Genomic DNA, 20,743 nt, shown 5'->3' with positions numbered 1-20,743 from the left:
GATCGCCAGAATGATGAAAAAGCCGTGAGTAAAATTACTAAGTGCATAGCAAATTTACTTGGCGCAGTCGCAGTGCGGACATTGCGCATGCGCATTAAGCGGAAAATCGCTGCGATGCAAAGATTTTTACCGAGCGAACAACTCGGAATGAGGGCCATGGTTTTGCCCAGTTGCTAACAAAGTTCCTGCTGCAATAAACTCAGAATTACCCCCAGTGTCCAGGAAATATAGGGGGTCATTCCGAGTTGATCGCTTGCTAGCAGTTTTTAGCAGCCGTGAAAACGCTAAGCTGCCGCCTTCTGGGAGTGTATTTTAGCTTAGCAGAAGTGCGAACGATTGCATCACAGAACGGCTACAAAAAAATATTGTGCAGTTTCTAAGTAGCTTCAGACCTACTCAGCGCTTGCGATCACATCAGACCATTCCGTTCCGGATTTGACATCACAAACACGCCTTGCGTTCACCCAGCCACGCCTGCATTTTTCCTGGCACGCACGTGTTTTTTGAACACTCCCTGAAAACGGTCAGTTGACACCCAGAAATGCCCACTTCATGTCAATCACTCTGCGGCGGCCATTGCGACTGAAAAGCTTCGCTAGACCTTGTGTGAAAATACATCAGCCAATGTGAAAGTACGTTGCGCGTGTGCACTGCGCCGCATACGCATGCGCAGAAGTGCCGTTTTTTTAATTAATCGCAGCACAGCGAACATTTTCAGCTAGCGATCAACTCGGAATGACCCCCATAGTTGGTTGCACCTGAAGCAATTACAGTCCCTCTTTTATGTAGCACCATACACTTGCCCTTTGCAAACTGGACTCTGTAACCCTTTTTCTCTAGGAAGTTTATAGCAATGAGATGACTTCCCAAATCTGGCACGAATAATATATTCTGGATATCTGTAACAACTGTTTCTCCTCCAATTCTTAAACGTACTGTGATTGTCCCAACTTGTGATGCAGTAAGGATTTTGGGGGTCATTCCGAGTTGTTCGCTAGCTGCTTTCGGTCGCAGCGTGGCGATTAGGTGAAAAAGCGGCATTTCTGCGCATGCGTATGGGGCGCGATGTACTTTCACACAAAACTATGCAGTTTTACACAAGGTCGAGCGACACTTTTCAATCGCACTGCTGGCCGCAGAGTGATTGACATGAAGTGAATGTTTCTGGGTGGTAACTGGCCGTTTTCGGGGAGTGTGTGTAAAAACGCAGGCGTGTCGGATATAAACTCAGGCGTGCCTGGGGAAATGGGAGAGTGGCTGGCCGAACGCAGGGCGTGTTTGTGACGTTAAAACAGGGACTAAACAATCTGATGTGATCGCTAGCTAGGAGTAAGCCTCGAGCTACTCTGAAAATGCAAAATCTTTTTTGTAGCAATTCCGCGAACCTTTCGTTTGCACTTCTGCTAAGCTAAGATACACTCCCAGAGGGCGGCGGCTTAGCGTTTGCACTGCTGCTAAAAGCAGCTAGCGAGCGATCAACTCAGAATGAGGGCCTTTATTTCCAATCCCTTTTACTGTAGTGGGTTCACACGGTGTTAAAGAACTGAACCAATGCTGATTGCAACTAAAATGCCTAGTGGCCCCCGAGTCTATGTACCAGCAATCCTTCTTGTGACTATTTGCCATATTTGGTACATTCAGTGCTGACTCGTTTGGTTTGTCATGCTGCTTCTGCACACCACTGCAATTTCTCATCCTACAATCTGAAGCCTTATGCCCCAACTTGTGACAACAAAAACACTTGAACTTTGGACTTTGTCCCTTTTGTGAGTAAGGGAGAACCCTCAGCTATGGTCTCGACAGGAATACATTCTTGGAACTGTAGTAGCTTGGCCCTTTCAATTTCTGTTGTTAGCTTGGTATCATTAGACTCCTAAGCAACCACCAAAAAAATCTAATTGTTGCATCAGATTTTGTAACATTGCCATTGCCACTTCATCTTCGTCCACCTGTGCCCCCACAGATGCCAACTGCTGAGCTATTGACTATATCTTATCAATGTAATCATTCATGTCCTTGCAGACACTCAATTTTGTCCCATATAGCATGCGTCTCAAACTTATCCTTCTCATCAGTCCTCTATCCACATACACCTTTTGTAGGGCTGTCCACATGTCCTTAGCTGACACTTTGCCACTGATTATAGAATAAACATGCTGCTCCACAGCTAAGCCTATCGTGTTGATTGCTCTGTCTGCATCATCTGGGTTACGACCTGCTCCTGGGTCTATTGTGACCTTCCACAATTTTTCCCGCTTAAGCTGCATCTCCATGGCAAACTCCTATGTAGTGTAGTTCTCTGAACCTTTCAATTTTGCAAAGTTCATGCTGTGCCCTGCATCTTCTCAGCGTTTTAATAAAATGTTTCTTTAAATTAATCTGTTGTACTTTTGTTCTGTGTACCTCTGCTCTGGGCTATCACTCAAACACGCAGGGCTGGGCACATAACCTGTTGGCAGAGTGTTGCTGTGTTTGATAATGATGTTAATCAACACAATTGATAGTTAACCAGAAAGCTGGTTTATTAAGATACAAAGTCAACACTTGTTAATGCGGAAGATGTTCTGCAGCAGCAGTAACTCACTCATATATATATGAGGTTGGTACAGTGAAAGCGCGGTACTTATCGCTATACGTCATGCGGCTGTGGTAAGGTAGTGACTCTGACAGTATGGGATGGAAGGCTGCATGTCCATGCAGGCTGACTCCTGTTGGAAGGAACACACACTGCCCACTGCTCTCCGTCCCGCTCAGGCAGTGCGACAAATGCTACAGGAGGAACTGTCTCTCTCCACTGCAGGAGGAACTGTCTCCCTCTCTCCACTGCAGGAAGAACTGTGTCATCAGTCTCTGCCTCCATGATGCTCCAGCACTAAAGGGTAAATACTAGAGGATGCGCACCCAGTGTAATGTATACAAAGGAGACATGGTACTGAGTGCACTGTACTCCAACAACTGCACCTCTGTGCACAAACATTAACTCCCTGTTCTAGGTGCAGTACAGGCAGTGGCAGTGGACTCACAGGCCACCCTGTACCTTGGATGAATCTCACTATCAGTGAAAGTGGGCCCAATCCATGTTTTTTTTTATGAACATGCAATCGCAAGTGCGAGTTTCTAGACTATAGAATTGCTAATGTTAGCAAGTGAAGCTGCCACCCAGAAAGGAAAAGAGAAGCCCACCGAAGCCATCGAAAACTCATTCGCAGTTGCATACACATTTGCAGCCTATATGTAAAAGCGAGATACATTAAGGTTGAAGGTAGGCCTAAGGCTTTGCAGATTGGCACAGCAGCAGTGACACAGGGATCATGTGTTTGCATGTACGAGCATACGCATTGTGATCACAATATAGTACATGCGCAGTCTGCTGATAGTCTCTTCATTGTGTGAACATCGGCCATTATATGCAAACATGAATTAGGCCCAATATATCCTAGCCACATCAATGAGCAAGCAAGTCAGACACCCAATTCTAGTCAGCTGGCCTCAGGCCAGATACCCTTATCCTCCTCTGATGTCATGTTCTTATGTGTGGCATGATGAGGATTCACAAGAGGAGCTCTCCAGTCCCTGAGCCCAGAAGAAAAGAGGCCCTTAACACTTGCCTGGCATGGTCGCATCCAGGGTAGCCATCAGGGGGGGGACTGTGGGGACTGGTGTCCCGGGCCCTTACAGAGAGAGAGGCCCACCCCTCGCTCCTATTGCCAATACCTGTAGAGCTGCACCAGTCTGTGAATCAACAGCAGTCTGATGCACAAGGATTACTTCTTAAAACAAGTCTTATCTGCGCATCAGCTCTCTGTAAACGGTTCCTGTAGGTCCGCAACACTCCACCTATATGTAACATCACAATGTATGACATCACATAGGAGTGAAGCAGTGCAGCAGAATTTTTATGGGGGGAGTGAGGGGCCCTGTCTATTTTGTCAGTCGCGGGCCCCATAATTTATGATGGCAGCACTGGTCGCATCAGATGTGACCACACCGGCAAGCGCTTTATCTGACCTGGTCGCACTGGATGCGACCAGTCAGGTAGACAGCGTGTGCGGCTACAGGGAAGAGAAACTTCCATCTGCTGCCACTTTCAGAGGGACTGGAAGGTAGCAGATACTGTAAAAAGTTACATGGCCATTTTTGTAGTTTATTCAATTCTAGGGGTAACAGTGTTGGAAAAAGATTTGGGGGTACTCATTGATAATAAGCTTAATAACCATATACAATCAGTGGCGGTTCTTGCCACGGGCAAGCGGTACTTTTGCCCGGGGAGCCGCCTTCCGGAGGGCGCCGGCACCATCCGGAGGGCGCCGCACCAGGGCAAGATCCGCCACTGTGCCCCCCGCAGTGCCCTGCTGTGCCCCCCCCCCCCCCGCTTTGAAGGGAACCAGACGTGTAGCGTCTAGTTTCCCTTCAGTGAGAGGACTTTAGTTGTGTGGTGCGCGATGACGTCTTCGCGCACCGCACAGCAAAGGTCCTCTCCATGAAGGGAAACTAGACGCTACGGTCTAGTTTCCCTTCATGTAGAGGACCTTTGCTGTGCGATGCGCGATGACGTCATCGCGCACCGCACAGCATAGTGGCACAGACACTAGGGGTCATAATTGACCTCTAGTGTCTATGCTGTTCTATGGGAGAGACGTAATAACGTCTCTCCCATAGATCGAAGAGAGGAGAAGAGCGGCGCCGCCGGCGGATGGGGGTCTGCAGCGGTCTGGATCAGGAACGGGGATGGTAAGTATACTTTTTTTTTATTTATTTTTTTTCTTTCAGTGTCGTGACCACGCCCCCATTCGAAGCCACGCCCCCATATTTTGCCCGGGGCGCCACAAGACTAAGAACCGGCCCTGTATACAATGTCAAAGCTCAGTAAAGAAGGCAAGTAAGGTGCTAGCGTCCATAAAACGGGGAATTGAGACAAGGGACGAGGATGTAATTCTACCGTTGTACAAATCATTGGTATGTCCGCACCTGGAATATTGTGTACAGTTCTGGGCACCACTGTATAAAAAATATCAAAGGCGAGCTACTAAATTGATTAAAGGGCTAGAGGGACTGGATTATGAGGAAAGGTTTACTAGGTTGAATATGTATACACTGGAAAAGAGGCATCTAAGAGGAGACATTATTAATGTCTTCAAATATGTAAAGGGGCACTACAAAGAGTTATCAGAGGAATTATTAATTAAAAGAACTCTGTTTAGGACCCGTGGGCACTCGTTGAGGCTGGAGGAAAAAAATTCCGTACTAAACGGAGGAAAGGGTTCTTTACCGTTAGGGCAATCAGGATTTGGAATTCCTTGCCAAAGAAAGTGGTAATGGTAGACTCTGTAAATGCATTTAAAAAGGATTGGATGAGTTTCTGATTGAAAATGATATACAAGGTTTCAACATTTAAATTATTGATGTTGTTAATCCAGGTGTAACAGGATTTATAGTTGTTAACTAGTCATAAAAACATTCTTCAGCAGGTACAGTAAAATCAATTCAACTTAATACAGAATACAGGTTGAACACGATGGGCATTTTGCCTCTTTTCAACCTCAATTACTATGTTACTATGTTACACACTGGAGGTGCAATCTAAATTTTGAACCGATTGTCTGTTTGGGTGTTATCGTTCACGCAACGCAAGCCACGCATCGGTAATGACGTAATTATGTCAACCCCCTTTTCATCCCCTTAGGGTAGGTTTATTAAAATTCTAATTATGTAGTTTTCCTATTTCCCACCTGAAGAATAGCTATGTTAAATTTCAGCTTCCTAACATATCGGAAAGTAAGAGAATTAGTGATGAGTGAATGAGTGAGGGCTTTCACATTTTTGTAGTTTATTATATTCTGCATACTGGAGGTACAATCCAAATTTTGATCTTATTGTCCATTTGGGCGTTCTCGTTCACGCAACGCAAGCCATGCATTGGTTATTACGTCATGTCAACCCCCTTTTCATCCCCTTAGGGGAGGTGTATTAAAATTCTAATTATATAGTTTTCCTATTTCCCACCTGAAGAATACCTATGTTAAATTACAGCTTCCTAACATATGGGGAAGTAAGAGAATTAGTGATGAGTGAGTGAGTGAGTGAGTGAGTGAGTGAGTGAGTGAGTGAGGGCTTTCGCACTTATATATGTAGATAATCCCATCATAAGGCAAAATCATGTTACTGCTAACAGGGGACTGATTAAGAAATTTACGCAACTCTCCAATGTTTAATGATCTGCACATGTGCAAGAGCCGCAATGCACATGTGCAGATCAGGTCTTGTGATGTCAGTCACAGTACAGCTGCAGATCTTGGGTGAGTGACAGTCTGCAGCCATTTGGGGTTGGGGATAGAGAAAGTTTCAGAAAATGGGGTGTGCCGGACCTGTTTTCCGGACATGCAAAAGCCAGTAGCTGCATCCTTGGGAGCAGTGGTCTAGCCGGACATCCTGAAATAACCTGAGGGTGTCTTGTATATCTGATGGCAGTCTGATGTTGATATAGATGCGGACAAAGTACAGACACCAAAATGCATCAGTAACCAGGATCTGGGTACCCTATGGTTATTCCTGTCATTAAAGCTGATCCGGCAGTGCAGGGAGAGTCTCTGGGGGCAGCCCAAGCCCAATTTTTTGGGAATGCTGGGCACGCCCCTTGAATGATGACAATGGCCCACGCCCCCTTGCCACAAAGCAACACTCTTATTCAGTTGCTTGGATTGTCACTGGTTCCCTTGATGCCCCTGTATATACTCTGTTTACAAAAGCCACCTATGTATTTAGAAATCAGTAAAATGAAAGATAGAAGGCAATGCTAGCGATTGTTAGACAGTGAATCACTCTGCTGTCTGTCTCCGTTCCCAACACTAGAGGCAGCTTTCCTGCTCTAGTGTTTTCCCTCCTAGTGTCAGCTCAGTGCAGGAGGAGGTGCTTAGTGAACAGCCTGAGAGAGTTCTTCCTTGGAGAGACAACTGCACTGACGTGTAGCTTCTACTCTCCTCAGTGTGCGACCTTGTCTACCCCGCAGCCGTACCCTGTGTGTATACTGTTGGATCCTGTGTGTACTGAGATGCTGTGTTACTGCTGTAGTGCTTGATATGTATACTCACTGTAAGTTTCTGCTGCTGCAGAACACCTTCTATATACTACAAGCTGTTATCTCTGTTATATGAATAAACCAATCATCCTGTTAAGTGCCGTTGTGTGGACTAACATCCCTATCCGACACCGCAACACTCTGTCAACAGCCATAATTGTTCCTGTTTTTAAGAGGTAATGATGATGTTCCTTTATCTTACTTCTAATAATACTGTTTATTTCAGGCTTTCTTCAAGTACACAATACAGCTCAGCTACTCTGGTAGCAGTGTCTTAAACTACACAACTATATTTGCTAGGTTTTAAAAGACTACCTTGACAACCCCTCTACTTAAACACCTTTGGAATATTGAACATGCAAAACTGAACACTAACTACCAACAAACATAGAAGACTAAAACAAAAAGACAGCTACTGTCACAGCTTGTTTTCATTTTGGAAAGTAAGTCAAATTAAAACATTAGGTATTAGACATACCTCCCAATTTTGTCCGGCTGTGAAGAGGGACACACGCGCGGCGACGCGCGCTCCCGAAAAGGGGCATGGCCTTTGAAAGGGGGCGTGGATTCACAAGAGGACCCATGATCGCGAGCCACTCCCCCGGTTTCATCACTGAGGGGGCATGCCCAGCGCTCTGTTAGCCGCTGGCATGCCCTCTCTCCCTCTGTCTGCACTGAATAGACGCTGTGTGCATGCGCACAGCGTCTATTCAGCGCTGCTCTGCTAAGCAGAGCAGCGAGTGTAGGAGCCTCCCAACTAACCCCCCCCCCACCGCAGGACACTGCTGCCCGCGGGTGGGACAGCGGGACAGTCCCCAAAAAACACGAAAATCAGAGCAGTTGGGAGGTATGTATTAGATCACAACATTTAAGCTTGCAGCTCAAGTCACAGGCCCTCAAGTTTAAAATTCCAGCAGGACCTCTAAGTAGTGAAAACACAAAAAAGACAGCCGCAAGGCAGAACAAGAATCCAGGCCTATGCCCAACCAAGTAGTTCTGGGAAGAATCTCCACAGTGTGAGGTACAGGGGTGTTATGTTAAGTATGTACATAAATCACAATGCTGATGACTTACTGCATTTTGCAGGTGCAAGTTACCGACTGAAAGCACTTAGCACAAAAAGTAGTGAAGGGAGCTGAGATGAGTGCTGGGAGTAGCATCGCTGAAGTTAAACAGACAATGGGCTCCATTTAAGAATTAACATAACTTAATATTGTGGGGTTAACCTCAAATATTTAGTATCCCTCAAATGTATTTCTGAGGGACCGCAGCAGGTACCTGCATTCCTACCGGCAGCCGCAACCGAGCCGCAACCCTCATAGGTTTCTATGGGGATGCTATGCTGCCAGATTTACCAACATCTTATACTTAGGCAGTGAAGGGTTTGGGAAATGGGGTCGCTTTCCAACTTCAGTGAAGTCTTTAAGGCTTTGTTGATTTCCCGCCGGTTTTAAGCACAATGCGCATGCATGTTGGTCATTAGCCCTTCACTGGCATTGTTAGGGTGCAGGATAGGGGAGGGGAACACTGTGGGACCCACCGGACAGATAAGTTATGTAAAGTACTGGTAGCATATTCGTTAGTACCACTGATAGTACCACTGATACTAAATTAAATATACCACTGGTATTTAGTATTAGTGTTAAAAGGAGCCCAATAACAGATATTGCCTTTGTCTGTGATTAACTTCAGTTAATTATCTGCAAAAAAAAATTGTATTTATCTTACCCACTGCATTGTGACAAATAATAGGAGGCGATGAGTCAGAGTAGTAAGATCCAACTTGCTTTCTTCCACTGTCATCTAATATATTGAGTGGATCATGGATGTCATTAAATGAATGAAGAGGGCGAATAGAACTAACGCTGCTAATGACTGATACATGTTGATCAATTATTGACCCAAGCCGATGAGATTCTGAGTAGTTTAAAGGATTTCCATAGTAACCTATCAGAAAAGACACAACATACAGTACAAGTTTGGTAAATATCAAAAGTAATGTATATAGATTTAATTTCTATGTCAATAGGATTTTCCACAGCTAGATATACTGGTTTATTTAATGTATATATTAATGATCATCATGAGGGCCACTTTTTAATTTTTTTTTACTTTCACCTACTGTACCAGTAATACCACTGGGTATCTAAGCAAATAACTCCAGAAACAATCATCTTGCTGGCTTCCATACATACTTCACACTAATCTACTCAAAGAAAAAAAAACATTTATCTGACAGTACATGTAGTTCACAAGAATCATCTACTTTATTCTCCACTTTTCTAATCCTCTTTATAATGAAAGATCAGAAAAGGCTATGATATTGCAGACACAGATGTGTCCTCTTACATCTTTGCTCCATGCGCTACAAGTTGTGTTACACATAACGTGTGAGTGCTGTGTGACTCTGCAGCACCAAGCGTCTTTTTGTGCATTTTTTTCTGTGAAAATGCATCTTAGACGCAAAGTAATGTAATAGGACGCACAAGCAGGTTCTGCTGAGTAAAATGATATGCTGAATAAAATTATATGTTACATTTGGAAAAAAAATATTGTAAACAAACTATTTTATACAAATTTTGAACAATACCATTGGATGTGCTTGAAGAAAAACCTCCTCCTGGACAGTTTCCAGAGACAGAACCATTTAAAAAATTAAATCCACTGGTATTAAAGAACTGCATGTCTTGAGTATTTGATGAAGTTCCATAGTTTGAAGAAGGACGAGTGTTAAATGGAGTTACTGCACAGCTGTTGGTGAAATAATCTCGTGGAACTTGTTGCTCATTTAATTGTGGGTATCGACTCTGATCCAACCTATGGTGAAAGGCCCCAGAAGGAGACTGAACATGTGCTCTAAACATGGCTTGATAGTTTGAACTAGTACCAAAATAGTTCTGGTTTGGTTGAGGAATATTTTGGTAGAGTGGTTCAGAAAATGAGGAGGCTTGAGAATGGGTAGGTATTCCTGAACCTACACTAGAAGGCCTTAAAGCCATTGGTCCTTGATTTATAACACTTCCTCGGTTCAAAATGGTTGGTGACATAGGTGGAGTCATCAGATGGGCTGTGCTGTGGGAAACCTCCATGTGATCTAAAAAACAATAAATGTTAAATGAAAATATATTTCAATGGTATGCTATGTGGTCTCTTTTTGACTAAACAGTTTCTACTGTATGTCAGGACAGTACAGTATATCATAATATTCAGATTATGCAGCCACAACACAGGCCTTCAGTTCCTTGATGACTTCTAAATGCCTTCAAAATTCAAAAATGGCTTATATTATGGCTTATGACATAATTATTCCAGGAAAGTGTGTGTAAAGCACAATGTTAATTAAAACAGTATGTAGTTCTTACTAAACCAAAATTATCAGGATAAGCAGGAAGTTCTATTAATACTACCTTTTGAGGAACCAAAAAAGGAAGTGGTGGGTTTATGATCTGCACACACTTCAGAAAACCAGAATGTACCAGTTTTACTTTTGAAAATTATGTAAACACTAGAATACATTACCTGCAAAGATCAATAGTAATCATGTTTTGGTTTATAGATTATTAATTTTACATTATTCATGGCGTGATATGCATTTTCACCCATACTATTACCACACAAATTACCTGTAAGTGTAATGTCTTCATTATTTTCATTTGTAAAAGAGTGTAAGCCACGAACAAGTCCAACATGTTGCTGTGGTGACAGATCATGGTAATTCTGTTCTTGGAGACACTCATTTTTAACTGCAGGATCACTTGGAAGACCACCGGATTTGTTTCGGCTAGCAAGGAAGCAAGAGCTTGGTGAGGCAGTAAATGTTGCTTTGCTTGCATCTGGAAATGTAAAAATGTATTAATGCTCTGTGAAGCAACTGTCTCTGTATTTATTAACCACTTAACTGACAATTATTTTTTCAAAAACATCATCAAAAATTGTCAATTTATTCAAATAATTTTAAGTCAAGAACATCTGTAAAAAAACTAAATGTACCTATTATTTTGAAAAAATACACATTGCATGTATCTAGCACCACCTCAGTGTCCATACTGTATGTTCCTACTGTAACATTAACCCCACACCCCCAGTGATCATAGATTCCCAGTGGCATCACCCCTACCCCTCTCATGTCAATTGTAATACTATTACTAATGGTAATAAATCCTCAGTGGAAGCACCCTCACTCATCAATCCCCATAGATCCCTATTGTTGTACTACTCCCCTCCACCTGTGCCATGTGTCACCATTGAAATACTGCACCCCTATCCTCCCAGTTGCAATACATCTTTATGAGGCACTCTTCCCATTTCCACCATGTAAAGCACAACTGAGTGTGTCATAGGGGGGACTTATCAACAGTCTCCCTGCTGCAGCCGATCTTTGCATACTAGAGTTCAAGGGTAGGCTCAAGATTCTCTCTTTGCACTTTTGTTATAGGAGCATGTGCACTAGGATGATGTTCTGGGGTGATGTCCACAGTAAGAGACAGCTACATCACACCTGGGAGTTGAATATATTTCCTCTTAAAACACCAGGGGATGAAGAGGACAGTCACATTTGCTGTAACCTTGTTAGGCCTTGTCAGCCTGTCTTGCCAGTTAAGTGGTTAATATGTGGCACTTATGCTATATCCCAGTGATGGGTACCAGATGGGCTTCCATCTGAGGACCCCAGCTCTTTCCTTCTTTATGCCCCATTGGTCCTTTTATCAGTTGTACACTATAGTGGCCTCAGCAATAATTGTCTGCTTTATGTACCATTAATCATGTCTCACCTGTTATTGTAACTAGGGTAGTGTGTGAAGCTTGATGGGTCATTGACATAAAGCAGACAATAAGACTGAACTTGATCATTATCTATAGCTAGAGATGCCACAACATCACTTGACCTCTATTGTATTTCTTAACCTCTTTCATACAACACAGGGAGGTCACTCAGTATTTTGCAGAACATCTGACATCAGAGGAGGGGGGATGTACCATCTGTACCACATGGTCTCCCATTTTTCCTCTGAAGGAAATAAACAGTCTTTGAATTGACAGAAGTTAATTTGTTGCTTTAGGCAACTTCACCACTTTATATTTATCAGATGCTTGATACATATCCCCTCCAATGACTCTAAAACAATCTAAACATTTATTTCCCAGGAAAGCTTTGACCACCATGTATATATTATTTACCTTTATATATAGAATGCCAGCATATTAAACAATGCTTTACAGACAATGTTCATTCACATTAGTACCTGCTCCAGTGAAGCTTGCAAATTAAATTCTCTACAAAACATCCACTAGAGTCGCTTCCCTCCAGTCAGTAAGATCACACAAAAAAATAGAAGAGCATGCAATCTCTGACCCAGATCAAAAGCAAAAGCATGGTCTCAGCACTGACATAACATTGATTACCACTGTGTCACAATGCTGCTTAAGTAACTCATATACCACTTTTGGGTGTATGGTTGCAATCTGGCATACACATACCTTGGTGTGTGTTGTGACATATACAGTCAAAGGCATGCATATACTGTATATTAGAGTGTGACCATACACCCAAGAGTTGTATATGTATATCTATCATATAAAACAGGAGGAAAAGATAGTTCAGAATAGACTGTTTAATTTGGATTATTTTTAATGAATAAATGTTTAACTGGTTAATAGTGTAAGTGACTATGGGGTCAATTTACTAAGCCTTGGAGATTGATAAAGTGGAAAGAGATAAAGTACCAGCCAGCTCCTGACATTTTTCAAACACAGCCTGTAACATGGCAGTTAGAAGCTGATTGTCTGGTACTTTATTTCTGTCCACTTTATCTCTCTCCAAGTTTTAGTACATAGACCCCTAAGGGCCTAATTCATGTGCTTCTGTCAGTGAGGCAGTGAAGTATTGCTTTCAGTTAGGCAGGGATGTGCTGCTGTCAGTGAGGCAGTGATGTACTGCTGTCAGTGAAGCAGGGATGTGCTGCTGTCAGTGAGGCAGTGATGTACTGCTGTCAGTGAGGCAGTGATGTGCTGCTGTCAGTGAGGCAGTGATGTACCGCTGTCAGTGAGGCAGTGATGTACTGCTATAAGTGAGGCAGTGATGTACCGCTGTCAGTGAGGCAGTGATGTGCTGCTTTCAGTGAGGCAGTGACGTGCTGCTGCCAGCGAAGCAGGTATTTGCTGTTTTTCTGTGAATAGTGTCTCTGTGAGAAATGTTTTGGAGTGATACACACACACACACACACACACACACACACACACACACACACACACACACACATATATATATAAAATCAGCAACTGTATAACATTATATTGTGATAAAAAAAACTAATCCAAAGTGGCCAGGGAATTCTCATCCTAAAGGACCCTATACACGGGAGAGATGTGTGCTGAGCGAACCGCTCAACACACATCTCCCCACCCGTTCAGCACAGCGCGATATGTGCTGAGCGTGGGGAAGGGGGGTTTGGGGAGCTCGCTCATTGAGCCAATCTAGCACCGGCGATAGCAATGTGCGGGGCCGCGCATCACTATCGCTGTGGGGGGTACACACGAGTGATCTGTGCTTAAACTCTAAGTAATCTAGTCAGATTGCTTAGATTTTAAGCATGGATCTCTCCGTGAGTACCCCCCTTAACCATCTATTCCACGCTTACTGTTTACCCAATCTGTGTCACCCCTGTCTGTCTGCCCCTCCCCTTTAGAATGTAAGCTCTCACGGGCAGGGTCCTTAACCCTCATGTGCTTATCATCTTCCATGACACCAAATCCCACGGTTTTCTGCCATCCTGATATTTATGTCAATGTCATCTGCTGCTGTAACTATATTTACCCTATATTTACCCTGTACTTGTCTTATATTGTCTTCAACTGTAGTCACTATTTTCCTGTTTTGATTATTTTGTTTATGTACTCTGTAATTGGGCGCTGCAGATCCCTTGTAGCACCATATAAATAAAGGATAATAATAATAATAATAATAATAATAAGAATAAGAATAATTGCTACTCCTGGCAGCGCATCTACAGTAAGTTGTATCATGCATCTTGCGCCATCTGTATTATTTTGTACTAAAAGCAGTTGCAGTATATCTGTTGTTGGTTATAAAGATTGAAATATATATTCTACCAATCTACCTGCATTCTTCATGTACTTATCCAATAAATTCTGGAGCTCTTGTTCCTTATCGTTGTTAAACTGTGTCTCCACAGCCAGTAGTATATATTCATCAAGTAGCATTCTTATTAAATGGAATGATCCTGCAGATAAACAAAATGAAAAGTGCATTATTGCTATTATCTTCATGACCATCTCCCCACACTCTACAAGGAGCAAGTGAAGGCAATTAAATCAATAGTTGCTGTACTTTAAATGACCTACCAAGATCAACAAAGACCAGTTTTTGGATCTTATTCTAATCTCTAGTTGAATGAGGCACATATTTCAATTTATTTACTATTTGATGACACAAACATTAGATCAAAGGGCATCCTGATGAAAGTAAGATGTCCTATACTAAAGAAAAGCAAAGACTTGATTTACGATCAGCTTTACTGTTCTCTGTCTATGTACTTTATCTGCTATGTAAATATAACAAACTTTCCAGAGTCAACCAGAATTGTATACATTTAGGAACAATATAACACCTTACTGAGTCCTATTTAATACTATTAAATAACTACATAAAACAATAATGGTAATTTTAATCCTGCAATTTAGTTAAATTACAAATTTGTATTTTTATTGTGTGTCTTATATATCAGCCACCATTTTCCAGTATTATAACATCAATACAGCAATATGTAATGGCTTAAAAGAAAAATATATACAGTACGTGTGAATAATAATATAATAGTATAAATTTGCATTTTTATGGAGGGCTTGTGTGTATCTATTAAATAGAGAACATACTGTACAGTACATAACAGGATACGTAGCTGCTACTTTAGAAAAGGCAAAACATATCCATGACATTCTATGAAATTATATTGTCAGTTCACTTATTAAAACTATGGCCTATAGGAAAACATTGTGCCTAATTCAGACCTCATCACATCAGCAAATTTGTTAGCTAATGGGCAAAACCATGTGCACTGCAGGGGAGGCAGATATAACATGTGCAGAGAGAGTTAGATTTGGTTGGGGTGTGTTCAAACTGAAATCTAAATTGCAGTGTAAAAAGAAAGCAGCCAGTATTTACCCTGCACAGAAACAAACAAAATAACCCACCCAAATCTAAAGGTCCCCATCCACTACTCAGATTTGGGCAGTTTTCTTCAGATTTCGATGCATCTGACCGTCATATCTGAAGAAAAGTGTCACATTGGATGGCTCTTCCGATCCAATGCTCACTCCCGTGTCAGATATGTCTGAACTACAGATCTCTGAGGCTGCCCCAACTATTTATCTGAATCTGAAGAAAACAGGTGCACATCAGAGTGTTTTTTTTACTTCAGATGTATCTGATCAGATTCATCTGAAGCGTCACTTGACTGGCATCTCCCTGGCCACTCCCACCCACCAAGAGGGGGAACAGCGGCAGCAGCAGCATCAGATGAATCGCATGTAGCATGTGTGCATCAGATATACCTGATGCGATCTGGCACATGATATATTGCATCAGATATATCTGAAGTGAAAGCAATGCAAATTAAAGCCAGGGTCTGATCCGATTCCCGGGACGCTCCCGGGAGAGTTCAAGAGAAATCTGATGCTATCTGCAGTTCAGACAAGTCTGAGTAGTGGATGGCCACCTTAACTCTCTGCAAATATTATATCTGCCACACCTGCAGTGCACATGGGGGGTCATTCCGACCCGATCGCTCTCTGCAGTTTGTCGCAGCGCAGCGATCGGGTCGGAACTGCGCATGCGCTGGTGCCACAGTGCGCTGGCGCATGGCAGCTTTTGTTGCCTAGCGATTGCCTCACAGACAGACACAGAGGCGGTCGCTGGGCGAGAGGGGGCTGAACGGCGGTGTTAAGCCGCCGTTTAGGGGGAGAGGTCCGGCCAATGCAGGCGCGGCCGGACCGTTGGGGGGGGGGGGCGCGGCGGCTGTTTGATGTTTTACGCAGCCGCTGCGGCCAGTGGCAGCGTCCATTAACTCCCTGCCAGCCGCAGGAGCTGCACTGGCCGGGAGTTACTCCTCAAATACAAAGGCCTCGCTGCTCTGTGATGCTTTTGTATTTGTGCTGGGGCTGGGTGTCCCCCCGCATGTCAGGGAAGAAGATCGTAGCTGTGCTAAATTTAGCACAGCTACGATCAACTCGGAATGACCCCCATGGTTTTGCCCATTAGCTAACAAATGTGCTGCTGTGATCAGGTCTGAGTTAGGCCCATTATCCTTTAAGCCATAGGTCTGCAAACTCGGTCCTCATTACCCCACACAGTGCATGTTTTGCAGGTCTCCTCACAGAATCACAAGTTAAATAATTAACTCCCCCTGCGGACCTTTTAAAATGTGTCTGTGAGTAATTAATACACCTGTGCACCTTTATTATTATTATTATTATTATTATCCTTTATTTATATGGCGCCACAAGGGTTCCGCAGCGCCCAATTACAGAGTACATAAATAATCAAACAGGAAAACAGCAACTTACAGTTGATGACAGTATAGGACAAGTACAGGGTAAATAAACATAGTTACATCAGCAGATGACACTGGAATAAGTATCAGGTGGCAGAAGACTGCTGGAGTTGATGCAGTTGAAGATTATTAAAGTAAGAAAGGATAAGCACATGAGGGAAGAGGGCCCTGCTCGTGAGAGCTTACATTCTAAAGGGGAGGGGTAGACAGACAGGCGTGACATAGATGGGGTACATGGAGAGTGTAGAACAGAGGGTTAGGATGAGATTTGGCTGGGTTTGGTGAAGAAGTGGGCCTTGAGAGCCCGTTTGAAGTTTTGTAGAGAGGTGGAGAGTCTGAGGGGGAGAGGTAGGGAATTCCAGAGAAATGGTGCAGCACGTGAAAAATCTTGGAGGTAGGAGTGGGAGGAGGTGATCCGTAGGCAGGAAAGTCGTTGTGCATTAGCAGAGCGAAGAGGACGTGTGGGAATGTAAAGGGAGATAAGATCAGAGATGTAGATGGGAGAGGAGTGGGTGAGGGCTTTGTAAGCGAGTGTGAGAAGCTTGAAATGGATTCTGAAAGGAAAGGGGAGCCAATGAAGGTCTAGTAAGAGAGGAGAGGTAGACGTAGTGCGTTTGGTGAGGAAAATGAGCCGGGCAGCAGCATTGAGGATAGATTGGAGTGGAGAGAGGTGTTTGTCAGGAATGCCAGTCAGGAGGAGATTACAGTAATCCAGTCTGGAGATGACCAGTGAGTGGATAAGAGTCTTAGTAGCATCCTGGGTCAGAAAGGGTCTGATCCTGGAAATATTTTTTAGATGAAAACGGCAGGTTTGTGAGAGGTGCTGAATGTGTGGTTTGAAGGAGAGGGAGGAGTCAAGGATTACTTCAAGACAGCGCACTTGGGGGCTAGAGGAGATAGTAGTGCCATCAATAGATAATGAGATTGTAGGAGTTGAGGTTATGCGGGAGGGAGGAAAGATGATCAGTTCGGTCTTAGACATGTTAAGTTTAAGAAAGCGCTGGGACATCCAGGAAGAGGTAGCAGAGAGACAGTTGGAGATACGAGTGAGGAGAGCAGGGGAGAGGTCTGGAGAGGAAAGATAGATTTGGGTGTCATCAGCATAGAGATGATATTGGAAACCAAAAGAACTAATGAGCTTACCTAGTGAGGACGTATAGAGTGAGAAGAGGAGAGGACCAAGGACAGAACCTTGGGGTACACCTACAGTTAGTGGAAGTGAGAGGGAGGTGGAGTCATGAGAAGAGACAGAGAATGAACGGTCAGAGAGGTAGGAAGACAGCCAAGAGAGGGCAGTGTCGCGCAGACCAATGGAGTGAAGGATTTGCAGTAGGAGAGGATGGTCCACAGTGTCAAAAGCAGCAGAGAGATCAAGTAGAATAAGTAGAGAGTAGTGTCCCTTAGATTTAGCAGCATGGAGGTCATTGCATACTTTTGTAAGGGCAGTTTCAGTGGAGTGGAGAGGACGGAAGCCAGACTGGAATGGGTCGAGTAGTGAGTGTGAGGAAAGAAAGGAAGTAAGGCGGTTGTAGACAATACACTCAAGGAGTCATGCACTGTGTGGGGTAATGGGGACCGAGTTTGCAGACCTATGCTTTAAGCGTCCTATCAAATGGCTGACTATTATTCATGTGGGCATCAATCAGAAATTACAGCTCATGTGGATGAAGGGTGATTATAATTAAATTAGCTCTTTGTGATTGCTAAATATTTAATAAATGCGTTGCCCATAGTTTGGGCTAAGCAAGAAACTGAATTGTAGTTGAATTGGGTAGCTGTTTGGAACCCTCCAAATTTTTTAATTGGCCCATAAATTTCGAGTTATGGTTAGTTAGTGATATTAAAAGTAATCGAGGAAGTAACTAAGTTTAGGTTAATTCCTTAGCATTTTTTATACAGATTACATGACTTGTAGCCTTATAATCTCTGCAAGGTGTTTTCTATTAGATATAAGAATGCAATGAGTGATGGTATACAGGTCTTTATTTCTTTATTTATATATTAATATATATATAATATAAATAGCTAAAAGTATTTACAAAAAGCATCTTAATGAGTGTAAGCCACATATAATTTCTATTCCTTTTAAAATGGATAGTGAATTAAAATGAGTAGACTCCACAAATACAGTAGCTACGTAGTATGTAGTACAGTATGTATTACGGCAATCATTTCTCCTGGCAAATAATATGATATTGAATTGAGCCATAGATTAGACTGACATACTGTATATATGTTCAAACATCTTTATGTGTTTATTACATTTGTTATGAAACAATACAGTATTTACACTATACATAAAGATATTACACTTTTCATTGTTAAGCTCCAATACCAAAACTAGATGCGTTGTTTAACGTTAAAGTGTGCATAACACGGGCTCCAAAAAAACTCCACTTCAAAAGAAAATCTTGAGCTCTCTTCTTCAGTGATTTTCCATTTTGCTTGCTAGTCTGGGAGCAGAAAAACAATTATAATAAAGCAATATTAGTGTAATTTGTGACATAAAGCCTACTACAAGTTCATTGGAACACAACTGCCAAAATTTTCCATTGCTACATGAATTAACTGTACCAGATTCAACAGAAGAATGGAAAGATAAAGGTGTCTGTATTTATTGTGACAAAGAGGCTTGCCATTACTATTAAGATACTGAAAGGTACAAGTTTGTTCAAATGAACACAATGAACATTACAGGATATGACAAAAGCTTATCATGGATGCATATCTGCTCATTTTTACCTTACTACAGAGGTTCCCAAACTGTGTGCCGTGGCTCCCTGGGGTGCCTCGGGACACTTGCAGGGGTGCCCTGGGTTGGTGGTCCAGGACCAATTCAAATTATTCATGGTCAATATAATAGGCAAAACCAGTGCTGGTGGCTGCCAGTCATAAAATATGTGGCCAAACAGCAGCAAATCTTGTCCCTCACCACAAAACTGACCCTAAGGATGACATATAAACGTGATCTACTTAATGTAATATTTCTTTCTCAATTTCTCAATAAGAAATATTTGGCCTAGGGGTGCCTGAAAAAAATTCTGATATTCTAGGGAGCCGTGATTCAAAAAAGTTTGGGAACCACTGCCTTACTATCTTAAGCTGTTCAAATGATCATTTAATCTTTATTGAATCTTATTGTGGTTTTCAACTCGAGCTATTTTTTATTCTGATAGATTGTGGTAAAACACAAGGAGATAATGAAATTACATAAAGACAATAATGGTTTAAAATCACAAAGCCACAAGCGATATGTACTTTTCAAATTATTTGTTAAACAAATGTAAACAGAATGCACAGCTTCCAACTGTTGGTCCCAAGTAAATTGACCAAACAAGATACAATTAATCACATACACAGACTGAATGACCAAACATTGGGGGTGATTCAGACCTGATCGCTGGGCTGCTAAATTTGTTGTGCTGCGTTCAGATAGTTGTCGCCCAAGGAGAGTGTATATTCGCTGTGCAAGTGTGCGGTCACATGTGTACGCCGAACTGCAAAAAATCCCTCAGTCAGTGGACAGCTGCAAATCCATTAGCACCTCACTCACCATTGAAGTATTTTTCCACTGTGTGCAGTCTGTGCACAGCGCAGCACTTACTCCTACAGGGCGGGATGTACTAAAGGGATGGCGATACCCTATAGAAGCCTATGGGCTTCTTACCACCGGCCACTGCAACCCGCCACCTCCGTCGCCCCCCGCCGCAGATGCCGACCCCCCTCCCCCTGGCATACCTTCATCCAGGAAGCTCTGGTCCCGGAAGCTAAACTCCTCCTCCCCCTAGCAATACAGCCGGCGGTCCTTCCGGCTGCAGGGAGGAAGAGGAGGCGCCCTGGACAATCTGCTGCCTGCTTCACAGCAGATGAGCAGGTGGACACCCCAGGGAGGTGACGGAGAAACCCCACACACCACCTCACAGGTATTGCGGGTGGCCTTCGTCACTGCATTGCGATGTTAATCGCATATGTTAGTACATATGCGATCAACATTGCTGTGAGGGGCGGCATTGTATGTTAATACATCCTGCCCATAGTGCGATGAGGTGATCAGGTCCGGAGGTGACGTCACACACCCTCCCAAAAAACGCTTGTGCAT

At 43.1% G+C, this 20,743-nt stretch overlaps 1 protein-coding gene across 1 annotated transcript in view; it reads right to left on the bottom strand.

The window, feature by feature from the left end:
- RFX6 (regulatory factor X6) overlaps nucleotides 1-20,743 on the bottom strand; it is an 83,406-nt gene that overhangs the window by 4,684 nt on the left and 57,979 nt on the right. Inside the window, exons 9-13 of the mRNA XM_063919333.1 lie at nucleotides 18,980-19,097; nucleotides 14,194-14,316; nucleotides 10,699-10,908; nucleotides 9,666-10,169; nucleotides 8,804-9,022 (exon numbers count right to left, since the gene is read on the bottom strand). Of these exons, the coding sequence (XP_063775403.1) occupies nucleotides 8,804-9,022; nucleotides 9,666-10,169; nucleotides 10,699-10,908; nucleotides 14,194-14,316; nucleotides 18,980-19,097 (1,174 nt within the window). The remainder of the gene's footprint in view (nucleotides 1-8,803; nucleotides 9,023-9,665; nucleotides 10,170-10,698; nucleotides 10,909-14,193; nucleotides 14,317-18,979; nucleotides 19,098-20,743) is intronic.

Source organism: Pseudophryne corroboree, chromosome 4, assembly GCF_028390025.1.
Source record: "Pseudophryne corroboree isolate aPseCor3 chromosome 4, aPseCor3.hap2, whole genome shotgun sequence".
Classification (NCBI taxonomy): Eukaryota; Metazoa; Chordata; class Amphibia; order Anura; family Myobatrachidae; genus Pseudophryne; species Pseudophryne corroboree.
The sequence above is the reverse complement of the archived record's forward strand: the minus strand, read 5'-3'. Positions and strand labels throughout refer to the sequence as shown.